Source organism: Rhinolophus sinicus, linkage group LG05 (genome assembly GCF_036562045.2).
Source record: "Rhinolophus sinicus isolate RSC01 linkage group LG05, ASM3656204v1, whole genome shotgun sequence".
NCBI lineage: Eukaryota > Metazoa > Chordata > Mammalia > Chiroptera > Rhinolophidae > Rhinolophus > Rhinolophus sinicus.
Genome location: NC_133755.1, coordinates 159,335,231 through 159,349,445, shown reverse-complemented (window position 1 = coordinate 159,349,445; position 14,215 = coordinate 159,335,231). Strand labels below are relative to the sequence as shown.

Here is a 14,215-nt window from a genome sequence, read left to right as displayed (position 1 = left end):
ACACCTGACTCATGATGGGCACTCAGTCAGTGTATGCTGACCAACAAACAGATGCTAGAAATTAAATTTAATACAGATTAAATCACGGTCTTTGACTGCTCACACATCAGCTAGCACTGATTTGTACAACCGTGTCCTTTTAAACCTGTTCTTCAGAAATTGTGAATTTGTTTTGTTCTGTGAGAAAAGAAATTATTTAAAATTGTCCTATTAGGTATTAAGTAATACAATAAATACATGTTACACCTCCATAATTTTAACCCTGCAGGGTAGGCCTGCATGTAGACACCCTTTCCCCCCAACTAGAGCTTCACATATAAAGCAATATCAGGAAATGTATTGTTGTAAAATCACCCGGAAATGACTTTCCTTATCCTTCGTTATGCCCTTGAACCTCACGTTTCATCAAGATATTCCGTTTGATATTTTACCTTAAATCACTTCTTGTATTAGGATTGCCCTGACGGCCCATCAATTAAGTATAACTTTGAGTCACAGAAATGATTTTTTTTTTTAAATAATTGCTTCAACCATAAAATGATTTTCAGTAGAAGATAGGAACATCTGATGTTGGTGTAAGATGTTGCTTATCCCTGTACACTGTAAATAATGGTCAAAAATTGTTATTCTGTAGGAGAAAGATTATTACAAAATTTTTACCTACCAGGGTTGCTTAGACCAATAGGAACTGGGTTTTGAAGGCCTCTCCTCTCCCACAAGGAACATTTTGGTTTGTTTTTAAACGAAGTGAGCAATAGAAAATAAAACAAAATACAGCAAAGCCCTTTTAATTTTGGCTATTATAGGTCAGAACATCTACCTGCCTCCTAGATAAATATAATGAGATTTTTTGACGTTTATGCAGTTGTATTCAGGGAACATGATTTATGCTAATGAGTATCCTTACAACTTGGTTCTGTTGTTCAGACAGCAAACTAGCAGAGCTGATTTTTGCCTTTTAAATGTCAAATGGCTGCTATTTCTCTCCTGACTTGAACTTGAAGAATTGCTCTAAAATTACTCAACTGCAGGATGAACAGTATTGTTAATAAATTTAAGGAGAAAGAATTCTGATTTTTTTAAATATTGCTGTCAATTTTGTTGGGCAAGTTTATAGGCTGTTTCTACACTTATGAACTACAATAAATTCTGTTAGAAGCACAGAGGTGTGGTGATCAGTAGACCTTTAAGAAATAAACGCTGTAGTGTCAACCTTCCCACACCTACAGTGTTTCCTTTTCTTTCTTTCCTGTGAATCTATTCTTCTGTAATGAACTTGAATGCCCTAGGTAAAATGACTCTATAAGCAAATGTATCTGCAAACACGGATAACCTAGTGTTCTTCTTTTAGTGTTTGCATTCTGTTTTACAAGCACTGTTACTACTCCATTGTCCCTACTTTGGGAAATGATAAAGGCACTCACCTTTCTGGTCCTCTCTCTGCTTCACAGTCTGCCTCCATCATTTCAGTTGCCCTCCTTCGTCCATTTGTTGCATTATAACAATATGCTTGAATGTCTCTGGCTGACAACCCGGTGAGCTGAATGTTTGTTTTATCCTATAAGAAAAATGAATTTCATTTCCAGCCTTTAAGTTACCTTTAAAATGTCCACTTAGAAAACTGTGCTGTTCTGAAAGATCTGGTCATAGAGCTGAAAGCATCCAATCCTGGTTTTTCCTTCCATCAGCGAACTAGGAAATTGCAATCCTGCATGCTGGCTGTCAATTAGCATTATCTCCATTTGTTTTAGATCCAGACAGGCGGTCAGTTTCCACCATGAATCTTTCGAAACATGTTGATCCCGTCATTAGCAAGCGGCTCTCCTCTTCATCTGCAACTTTACTAAATTCTCCAGATAGAGGTACAGTCAAAAGGAAAACAAAAGTGTTCTTTTATTTACTTAATGCTTTTTATCCTGGATGTTTACAGATAAACATAAGCATCTGAAGTTGCTTTCCCTACGTTTCTTAAATAGGAAGAAAAAAACTTCAAAGTAAAAAAGCAGTAAACGGCTGAGCAGCGTTTTCCTTGCGACAAGAACATTTCTCATTTTAAAACTTGGCTGAATGGTTGCATTTAGCAGTGATGAAAGCGGTGCTTCTTTCAACTCTTTAGTAAATGAGTTTACAGCTCCAGAAATCACCCACTTATCCACCAACATGCAAATGATCTGTTATGAACATTTATTTTACTTCAATCACATTGTCTTTGACCTTTTCATCTGTACGTTGGGAATTCTAGGCTTTGGCTTTCTAAAAAAAAAAAAAAAAGTTTTAATTGATTCATGTTGGTAGATTTCATTTTGCTAATTTATTTCTCATTTAACCAAACCTTTCTTACTGCATTTCTTGTGTGTGTGTGTGTTTGGTTTTTTTGGTTTCTATTCATTTACTCTTAAGGGGTTTGGCCTAACTTCAAGAATATCATCAGTTTAAACCTAAAACTTTTAAGAATCATAGTCCTCCGCTTAACATTTCATTTAAATTTTGAGTTTTATTCATCCCATGGATTTACAGTACATGAATGTTGTTATTTATAAAATGAATATTTTATTTTACATATTTATATATCATGGTAGGAAAAACCAAGCTTTTAAGATAAGCTACTTGTTTTACATAACTAAAATGATTTTAAATTAAAAAACAACAAAAAAAATTATTGTGCAATATAAAAATGTATACTCTTTAAAAGTAACAAGTTGTGGTTACTTTAAGTGCTTTATTAAGAAACTGGGAAAGGCTCAGTGTTTATAGTCTTGAAAAAGAATGTAATGTGTGCACGTCTCTGTGTGTATGTATATTTGTATATTTTATATTGTATAAAAGTTGTGTCATTGTAATGTACAATATTATATATGTTGATGCTGTTTTATAACTAATCTCTTAAAGCAGTAAATGTTTGAAAAACTTCCTATCCTTGCCTTTTAACTTAAACCACTCCTTTTTTCTACACCTAATTTGCCTAAATCAATATTAGACATGTAGTTAAATTTGGGGCCTTTTATATGTCCGAGAAAAATATTATGAATTAAAATTCCTTTCATAAGTAGCCTTTCTTTTCAAACCCATCCTCCTAATATAACAAAGTATAACATGTGACTGTTATTCTTACAGTTATCTATTCACCTCTGGAACGGGTCGCTTACTCAGCACTTTAATTTCATACTTTTGTGAACCTGGATCTAAAGCAAACTACAATTGGGATTTTACAGTACTTTGAATTAAAATTAAACCTTGCTTAGTGCCTCCTAAAGTCCCACAGCTGAAATTGCTGTAAGGTTGGGAGTGGGGAAATGGGCAATAAATCAGACAACATCCTACCCATGCTTCTGTGGAATGATGGATGATGCTGTGTCAACTAGAAATAAGATGTTTTATAGATTCTGCATGATAGTATCTGATGGGCTATTCTTAAATAGGTTCTTAGAACTAGAAAAATGTGTTGGATTGCTCATCTACTGTAGTTGGAGTAAGAGTCTCTAAGAAGTGAAGGGCCCAACTTGATACTCCACAGGCTGACCACAGGAGAAGAGGGAGTAGAACAAAGATCATCAGTTCCTAACCCATGTTGTTGCTACACTGCATCTTCAGGTTTTATCTTCATGGATGTCCTTCCTTAGATCAACTCTGACTCCATGCATTCTTCCTTTGGGTGAGGTTAAGGGAAGTTCAATAACCAATTCGTAGCTGAGGTCAGGAAACTGCTCCTTGAATCATGGTCAGGCCTGTAAAATTGAATACTAGGCTGGACTAATAGGTTAGGAGGGAGAGCACTAAATTTGGAGTCCTGCTCCTCTTTCCCTGTATCAAAGGAACTGTGAACCTGTTCCTGGATCTTACAGGCAAGGCTGGCCTGGAAGGAAGATTCAGTTCATCCAGGGGCTCCCATATGGTCCTGGAAGCAAATTTTTTTGAGTTAAGCAAAACCCTCAGAAGAACAGTGAGAGGGCTAGGCCTTCTAATGATAATAAAATTTCTTCTGAATTTGCACTTCTCTATTTTAGAAATTTAAGTAGTTTAGTTTATTTTATTTTCTGCTGTTTTTTTAAAGTTGGTTATGCTTTTATCAAATTAGAAAGCATTCTTATCAAGTTATTAAATTAGAGGCATTTGCAGACAAATCTCTTGGAGGGTATTACACCATTGCTAGATTGTTTGAGCTATTTCAGGCCAATAGCACAAGCCTTGAAATTGATAATAAATTGAGGCTCTGAAACTATCAAAATTGACATTTCACTGAAATGTGCTTTTGGTTATCGAAAAATACTGAAATATTTTCATACCAGTTGAGAAATACCAATTCCCCAAGCTGTGCTTCCCCAAGCCCTCCAGAGCTAATGACTAGTATCCACTGGCTCTGTGCCCATGCCCTACCAGTTTTTAAATATTTTGATTATCACACATGAATGTAGTGTCACATAGACTGATAAAATAACCTGAGTTAAAAGAAAACCTTTGATTACCAAAGATTTCTATAATTGCTGCAATAGAGAGAACATTGCCATTAGAAATTTTTGCATTAAAAATGTGTGTTTCTTATTAACCTACCTGCTTAACCAGTTTTTTTTCTCAAGGACAAAGAATAAGTAGTTTGAAAAAAGTAAGAATGAAGCTGCCTACTCTTTGCTTGATATTAGTCCATAAATTTTTTCCTAGAACCTAGGACAGGGAGTGATAGACCTCAAACTGAATTCTGCCCACTGGCATGTTCCGGGTGACCTGAGCAGGGGTTTTTGTTCTTGTTTTGATTTGAATTAACTGCCATCATTTTAAAAATGGAAGATCTCATATGCCATTTAGATTTCCTACTTCTAATGAAAAATCAGGACCTGGCAACACTTGCCTGGTTTCTGCATGGCACTCATTGTCGGAACTGAATAGTGGCTCCCTGCTTGTGGAGGAGCGTGATAGTACAAATATCTGTCATGTTTGTTTGCCTCCCCTGGTCTGGATGGTCTAGTATGGCAATTTGTCAATATCTCATTTGTAAGTGCTTAGATACCATGTTTCCCTGAAAATTAGACTTAGCCGGACAATCAGCTGTAATGCGTCTTTTGGAGCAAAAATTAGTATAAGACCCGGTCTTATTTCACTATAAGACATTATATAAGACCGGGTCTTATATTAATTTTTGCTCCAAAAGGCTTATTAGAGCTGATTGTCCATCTGGGTCTTATTTTCGGGGACACACAGTAGGATCGATACTTTAGAGCTATTTCATGAGAATTAACATCTCTTCCTTCCGGAGCTTATCGTCTTAAAATCTGGCTCCTCTAGCTGCAAAAAAAGAAACCAATAAACTTACTCTCCTGTCCTAACCTGCACTGAAAAGTTATCTTTTGGGAGAGATCTGTCTCTCTCCTGTTTAGGGCTTACTTATGAATGTGGTAAACATGAAAACATGTTTCTCTTAGCAAAATCTTTCCATGTCGGAGCTATAAAACAAATGTCTTTGGATTTGTTTTAAACACAACTCAAAGAGGGTTTTTAATGATCTTCACTTAAGGCAAATTCTTTGGTTGATGCCTTGAAGATTCACAGGAATAAAGTAATTGAACTTCTTAATCAAAGGGGTGAGGAAAAGACATGTCTTTTCAATGATAAACCATCTCTGCAGTTCTAAGCTAGTCAGCCTACAGAATTTATCTAAGAAAGGAAACATTCATCTCTTCTTCCCTTTCTCATCTACTGAAAATATAGTTCTGTTGAAGATTTTCATTTAATCCTAATCCCCATTAATCTTATTCTGTGAATGTATTCTGATTTAGGTTACATTATATTCCATTGCTGACACAAACATACACATACACTACCATAGTATAGTTTATAAGGAGCACTTTTCCCATTGTATGCGCTATTACCTGTGTAACTATTACATTAGTTTTTATAACAGATCTTTTTATTAATATCTTACTGTCTAATAAGATTTAATTTAACCATGAAGACACTGCTAATAAACAGAAAATCTAATGAACAAATCACTAATTCTTAAATTCACCAGAGTCTTGATCAGAATAGCCACTCTTTTAAAATAAAGTCAGATAATTAAGGTTCTTATTGGAGATTGGTACCTCTTCCAAATAGGAGCAAATATTTTCTATAATAACACTTAACATGAGATGGCTCCTATTTTACTAAAACTAATTTCCTAGAATTTCAATATCATTTTAAAATACAAGGTATAAAAGATTGTTATAAGAACAATTGCTTCAGAGGTAAAGGGATTTGCAGCTGCTGTTATGGTGCAGATCAGAGTGGCCTTGTCAGGTTTAGACAGTTTTAAAGACTTTTATAAGTGACTTGAAAGTGTGTATTCTAAAATAGAGATATATGATCACTTTACATTAATGATAGTTGTAGGATTTTGTAAGCTTGATTGCTGGTATTTTTGGAAAGTAGCTTCTATATATTTTCATGGGTCATCACCACAAGCTAACCATTTAAGCGAAATAATTTATAATTGGCATGCATTTCCTAATAATGAACTTGCCAAACCCCAGTATAATGTGGAACCTTACTCTATTGCATTATTTTAAATTTATTTTCCAGATTCTTCACTCATTCACTTACTAGTAATCTCCAAAATTATGTTTATACTGGATTTTTGGCTTTTCTGTTTAATTTTAACTTACTTCAGTTTTACCCTTATCCTCCACTAAAATTTTTATGTTGTTGCCGAACAGAGACTTGAAAAAAACTGGCTAGCTGAATGGACAAGTCAAAAGGAAATTTTATACGGAACCTTTCATGAGTCCTCTTGTATTATATCTAATTTCCCCGGTTGCCCCAATAGCAATTCATGGAGACTAGCAAAATTTAATGGAGACCCTTTCTGTCTTTATTTATATATAAATCTAGACTTGCATTATGCTGCCATAGCCTCTGTTAGAGTTGATTATTACTTAGGAAACCCTTTGGCTGAGGTGTGTGCCATCAGTCCGCTGCCCATCCTGACAAGAGCAGATAGGTACAAGTGGAGTCAGCAATACATGCCAAACGTATAGTTGAAGTCACATTTCTGTACTGTTACCTGTTGCTTACTAAAGGAGCGTGGTTAGAAAAATCTGCGTCTATAAAACGAATATAGAGCCTGCTACAAACTTAACATTTGAAGAAAGGCAACACTACAGAATAGCTGCTCCTTTGAGCAGAGTTCCTGTTGCCCTGAGTCTTCACCAGCTGTCCTCCCTGGAAAGCCTGGTCTCTCTCGAAGGCCCAGCATATGGAAGCGATAGGTGTGATACTCTGCGCCCTCTTGCTCCTGGAAAGAATGATTGCTAACATCTTGCTTATGTGGTGACATTTAGCTCGCCGCCTGCAGCTCAGCCCATGGGAGAGCAGCATTGTTAACAGACTACTGACGCCCACACATTCGTTCCTGGCCAGAAGTAAAAGCACAGCTGCCTTGTCTGGAGACACAGGTAAATTTGTCGAGGTGCAACTTTCCTGGTGAGGTAAAGTCTTCCTTTTGAAGCATATCTGAGCCTCCAATATTCATCTAACCACGTCTCTGTTTTTCCCAATGTGTGCTTCTCTCTCCTCCGGGTGGAATGGCTTTGGAAATGTGTCTGTTGGTGTTGGTTTCATGCCCCTCGCATTGTTTCTTCTGAGCATATGTCTTAGCATCTTATCTGGACACCAGATGCCAGGCAGTTGAAAGGATGCCCCTCCCTGTGATCAGAGGTTTCAGATGCTTCTGTCTGTTCATAATATTACCAGGAAAACCTATCCCTTCCCTGCCTTTCTTTCTGCCCCTGCATCTAAGCAGATGACCAGAGGTAGAAATAATTTAATACACTAATATGTGGACTTGGGAATACATCAAAGCACAAGCCCATTTAAGTATAGAGTTTGATGATGTGGCTGTAGGCTCACTACTTATCCTCCCTGTGCCAGTCTTTTATGTGTAATCTAGGAAGAGCACCCTTCCAAAACTCTAAGTAAGACTTGTGGAGAAGGCTCATTATGGCGTTCCTATTTGTTACATACTTTGACAATATGTAAAATATGCCAAATACTGGTTATTATAATTAGTTATAACTCCTCTACATTTTGAAGTACAAAACGTGCCTAAATGAGCCAATTAATTTAATGAGAAGTTAGTGTAGAGCCTACATCTAGTTGGAAAGAAAGATACATATTAGGCTCTTGGCAATGTCTGTCTCATGGTGAGTTGATTTGGATTTTCCCAAATACCTTTGGGCACACTGTTATATCTGTATAACCAGTCTACCCGTCCTCATTTGGCATTTAGGAAATTGCATAACCTCTTCATAAAGATCCCTTTAAAAAACACTTTGCTTTTGCAAGCCTCTTCATGCTCGTTAGCCCTCTTTACAAATAATAATTCCTGGTGATTTTATGATGTCTTTTATCTACGGTGCCCGAGGAGCTGATAGCAACACTAATTCTCATAGTACCCCTGGAAGGCAATCAAAGCAAGCGCAGGCATTCCTGCAACCTGCCTGTGGAAACCAAGTGCAGTGACAAAAAGTGACTTACACCAAAGCCACTCAGAAAACCAGTGGACTGGATCTCAAACGTGGTTACCTTCCATCCTTGGCACCCTGTGTGATGCTGTGTCTACAGCTGTGCATTCAACCAGCAGGACCACCATGTTCTGTGTTTTCTGTAAAGTAACTCTCTTCTCAGCTGTCATGTTGCATCAGATTTTTCTGGAGGAAAAAAAGTACAGCTTATTTCAAGACAGCTTATTTTTCATGCCTATGAGTGGCGTACTTTTGTACAAGTCACAGAAGTTTTTCTTTATGTCCAGCTAATTGATGAAGCTTTAAAACTGCTTTTCAGTTCTATTTCATAGGATCAAAATAGTAGTATATGGCTATCATGCTTATGAATCTCCACACTGTATGTTTTCATACTAAAGGACTGCCTCACAGCTAGAAAATTGTCTTTCTTTGCTATTTCTGTCATCACTAACTTTTGTCAATTCTTTCATTCTTCCTCTAGTCTTTTCCAACACCATTCCCTCATTTTCCACTTATCCTCCTTCCCATCTTGCCACCTTTCTTCATTATTATGCTCAGTCAGGTGCTTTTTTCTGCTAACTGGCTCGTCTTTACTTTGCAACTCTTCCATTCGCCTTTTCACAAATTGATACATTTATGTAATTTACTTTAGCGTGAGGCAATACATAGCATTTTCTTGAGTTGCCTGTTTTATTAATATTTGCCTTAGATCATTGTTAACTATTATTTCATTGATACAGCTTATGTTTAATGAACCCAAACTGTTGGATTTTAAATTTTTTCCATTTGAAATTATATATGTAAACATCTCTTACATTTATTTTCTCAAAAACACTTTTTCCATCACTTCGTTTTCCATCTATCGTTAATTATTCTTTTTTCTCACTTTAGTGCTGTCCCTTGAGTTCATCTTATATCCAATTGCCATTGGCAAGAGGAGTACCTACGTCCAGAGCTAGGGTTACAGTAGCAGATTAAAACAGTCATCCTTACCCCTAAGATGTTGGGTGATTGCAAACTCACAGAACAAGCAGTAAGGGCAGCTGAGAATCGGAAATCATAGTCTCATGCCTTTCATTTATGGCCTCTGCTTTGGGTTGACTTTTCCATACCCATGCTTTAAAATACATGTGATTATTAGAGCTCAGGATTAAATAAGTTACTACATGTAAAATGCTTAGAATAGTGCCTGCACATATAGGTACTCAATAAATGTTATTCATGTTATTTTATTATGTAATTTTTTTTTATTCTTTGTTACACTCCAACTACTTGAACTGCATTATCTTTTCTCTTCACCCATTATTTCATATAGAAAATTTTGAATGATTTCAATTAATGCACACTTGCTACCAAGAGTAGGAAGAAATACAGATGTTGTGGAAGACTTTCTCAAAGCCATTTCCATAAAAGAATTTTCATGTTTCATAAAACTACTTTGGGATATCGAGGACACTCTGGGGAAAAAAAATAAAACAACTCTATATTGCTTTCACTTTTTTTTCAGAAGGGCAAGATTGTTAGAATAATTGATTTAAAGGTTTCAGGTTTTTCAGTAGTTGCTCTTCAGAAAAACAATGAATCCTATGAAATGCAATATCTTTAGAAGGAATTTTTAATGTTTGCTTTAGCCTGACAATGTTCCTTGAACAATGAAATTTGAGGATTTTTGTAAAGACTATGCTAGATAGGTTTAAGATATTTTCATCCTTTGATTGATAGTACCTCAGCACCATAATAAAGAATGAACCAGAGGCATAATGAGATTGGCTTATATCCAGAATGGTTTTGGATATGCTCTATAGATACACCCTGAAATTACTGTTTTCCACTAGAGGAAAAAGAAATCATATTTCATTCCTTTTTCAGTGTTAGACCCAGGGCCTCAAAGCAGGCTGTTGTCTAGAGTTTCTCGATCCTCCAGTAAGGTTAACGGCCTCTGGCTGTGCCCTGGGCAGTGTGTGCCTCTCCTGGTCATTAATCCCACAGAAGTGCCTTGTGCCAGGATGTTATTCTTCAAATGTATTTGATTGGCTTGGAAGAGTCTTGCATTAATGAACTCTTTCCTTGTCTGGATAATGCAAATACGACTTTGCTATGGCACTTGAGAAAAGGTTATTTTCAAATTATTTCTCCTGTGATCACAACAAGCCAAATGACAGAAGGTCCTCCTTTCTCTCAACACATAGGAATCTTCCTTGATCATCAAGGTCTAAAACAAAGCTTTATGTAAACCCCCAAGTATGACACACATATTCTTCTCAGGAGAAATGAGGGAATATGAAGTATTTTAGTTTATCCTGAAGATACAGAGTTCTGTTTTCAGATGATTGGAGAAAGAGAATGCAGTTTCCAGTCTGTTCACTGCATTAACCCTTTAGTGATAACCAGAAGCTGCTGCCAGACATTTGATGGAAGAGAGCATGTAAATAAAGATGCAATCTGATCAACTTTCGGTATACAGATTAAACCAAACGCACGAATATTTTTTCACTCTAATTCTGAAATTAAGATTATCCCGAATGTGTTCTGTGAACTTTTGAGTTTTTAATTTATTAATACTATTATATTCAGTTGACATAATTGTCTCTTTAAAGGGTTGATACTATGGGTAGAGATTGGGTAAAACCATTTTATAACATGGTCCAAAGACATACAACTCGCCTCAGTACTCATGTTTAATTGTCTTATTTTTGATGGAAAACATGATTTCTAGATAAGATCTAAAAATGAACCTGGGGCCTAGTACCCACACTTTAGATACCTATGTAGTGTTATATGAATGTCTTTCAACCCACTCTTGCTCAGAATCATTTGATTAATGACAGTGTTTCTTTGAAGGTGAAATGTTAGAAACTTGGTTGTTTTTCAAAAAAATATTCCATCTTGAGTAAAACTGTAAAACCTATTCATGATTCAACTTTATTTTTGGCCATTCTAACATATGTGTGTTCTATTCACTGTTTTAAATGATGACATCCTGTGTCCTTATATGTTCTACTGCTGCTTGTTATAAATCATCAAATGCCTTGGCTTTGGGGGAAACCCAGAGCATGCATTTGATTTGCCTTTGGATAGATAAAACATTTACAAAAATGTTTTTCTGGAAATTATGAGTTATCCTTGTAAGAAGTCTTAACACCTACTAAGACTTGGTTGTTTCACATTTTAAAACTTCTGTTGCTTTTTTTCCACTGGCTGTTGAACTTTACTCCTGAAATAGTTGCCTGCCTGCTTGCTCGCTTCCTGTCTTTCCACCTTTTGTTCCATCTTAAAGCTAATTAGGAAAAAATCTCCTTATAAAGCAATCCTTATATAAAAATTATCTACCACTGATGTAGCAGCATTTTACCAGAACCATCAGTCTCTAGGAATATAAGGCGATTGCTTCCCATAATTATTGGATTACATCTATATCTTTAATCAGTACTTAGAGCTTATATATTCCACATTTTTCATTTGGACATGCCTTCCTTTTGGATACATTGTAAACTGATAGGACTGTGAGGAGAGCTGAGTATGATGGTTCTGAACACCTTTAGGTAATAACATCTTCTCCCTACTTTTCTCTCTATCTCTGCTTTGCTCCTTCTTCTGAACCTGCTTTTGGCTTTCCTTCAACTGCTCCTCTGGCACTCTTGTGTGTAAAACAATCACCTGCACCCTAGTTATCCCCATTTGTCCTCGTTCAGCATCTTGCAGCCCCATCAACATCATGCCCTACAAAGCTGCACACTCTAGAAATCCGATGGAGCGACCAAAATTCTTTGTCACACCACCTGAGGGCTCTGCGCGAAGGAGGACTGTTCATGGCACAGCGGTGAGTAGCCGTTGGGGGCGACCGGGCCCACCTGTGCTATTTCTGTGCAGTGGACACCACCCCTAGGTGCGGTGTGGATCTAAGATTGGGAGGTGGCGACATCCGCCAGCCCATCTTTCCCACCAGGCCTGAATCTGGTTGGCTGGGTGGTAGTGTCCCCCACACTTCCTCTCCACTTGGGGATTTTAGTCCCCCCAAAAATGTGAATTTGGAAATGAAAACTATTCACTGATCAAGGGTGTATGTATGACTAAAGCACCCTGCTGGTGCCTCAATACAGATAAGTGCAATGCCAGCATACTTTTAGTTCTGAAAGTAGAAAATCTTTGAAGAAGAAGTGGGCGTGGACTGCTGCCTCTGCATTTTATTCCAACTATATCCAGAAGTTGGATGAACTCTTCTGTGGTTCACTAAAAAGCAACATGAAGAATTTTTATCTGCATCTTTAATAATCCTTGTCAAGTCTCAGATCCTAAAATATAGTAACAAAGTATTTAAGCAACACTAGTTATTATTCACTAAGTAATTCTTGAAAGGCTGTTGGGCTGTGTTATAAACTCGGATTTTCCAAGTAAAGAATATAATTTGTACTTGTCATTACTGGCAAAGTGACTGAGCTAACGTTAATTTTCACCATGCTATAAATGCAATGAGGTAACTTGTACGTCTTCAGGAATCTTTCTTCTTTGTTTTAAACTGTGAGTTATTTGGTATCTGTTCAAAGATGTAAATACTGTTCTATGGTCTTCAGACTTTGTACTTCTGTCTTAAAGGACACAGCAGTCAACCAGAAGATCTCATTGCCTCTCTCCCATGGTAATAGCATGACCCATTTAATGCAAGAGTGGAACAATTTTTTTAAAATCTTACGGTCCAACAACAATTCAGATTTATAAAGCTAATGGACGCTTAAAAGGATTTTTCTTAGATGTTTGAGGATATTTCTAGGATTGTGAGAATTTGAAGGCTTTGCTTACAGGCAGTTTTCTTTCAAGGCTTTCAGGTTTTCGGGAATCAGCATTTAATTCATGATTGAGTCAGAACTCTGGGAAGTTTTCTGTCATTAGCACATTGGTCCTAGCTATGGGCAAAAAGCAGTAGTACAGCAGGGAAGCTTTAGCCAAACATTAGGTATTTATTGGTGAGGGAAAAACATTAACCAAAGGAAAAATACCTTGCCTGGGATAAAAACAAAAATTAACACTCCAGGAGGGAAGGATGAGAGCTTACCCTTCGCCAACTGATTAAAAGAGAGGGATTTCATCACATGATCCTGAACCACTACTTTCTCACCTTTTTTCTTTCTTTTTTTTTTTTTTTTTGTAATGCTTTCCTGTTTCTGTATTTAATCTATTGGCCTTCTTTTCACCTCTTTACAACTAAATATTTAGGCAAATATCTACTGCCAGAAAATGACTCTGCAAGTCCTGTGTACCCCAGAGCTGCACTTTGGAGTCCAGTTGAGCAGCTAGCCACGTGTGGCTATTGAGCACTTCAAAAGTGGCTAGTGACACTGACAATCCAATTTCAAATTTAATTTAAAACATTTTTTGATTGCAGTAAAAAACATGTAACAAAATTTACCATTTTAACCATTTTCAAGTGCACAGTTCAGTAATTTTAAGTATATTTACACCATTGTGCAACCAATCTTCAAACTTTTTACATCTTTCAAAACTGAAACTATACCTGTTAAACAACTTCCCATTTCCTGTTCCCTCCAGCTCCTGGCACCCACCATTTTACTTTCTGTTTCTATGAATTTGACTACTTTAGATACCTAAATGCAATATAAATGGAGTTGTACAGTACTTGTCTTTTTAAGACTGGCTTATTTCACTAGTGTAATGTCCTCAAGGTCCATCCATGTTGTAGCATGTCACAAGTTTTTTGTTCTTTTCAAGGC

The 14,215-nt window shown here is 36.7% G+C and overlaps 1 protein-coding gene across 8 annotated transcripts in view; it reads left to right on the top strand.

Annotated features, from left to right (window-relative positions):
* Nucleotides 1-14,215, top strand: part of MAP7 (microtubule associated protein 7) — a 154,079-nt gene that overhangs the window by 118,149 nt on the left and 21,715 nt on the right. For 4 of the 8 annotated variants that reach the window (XM_019732717.2, XM_019732715.2, XM_019732714.2 and 1 more), the window contains 3 exons: nucleotides 1,752-1,862; nucleotides 7,308-7,421; nucleotides 12,158-12,309. In XM_019732717.2, the coding sequence (XP_019588276.2) occupies nucleotides 1,752-1,862; nucleotides 7,308-7,421; nucleotides 12,158-12,309 (377 nt within the window). The remainder of the gene's footprint in view (nucleotides 1-1,751; nucleotides 1,863-7,307; nucleotides 7,422-12,157; nucleotides 12,310-14,215) is intronic. The other 4 variants (XM_074333625.1, XM_019732716.2, XM_019732720.2 and 1 more) reach the window with 3 other exon arrangements.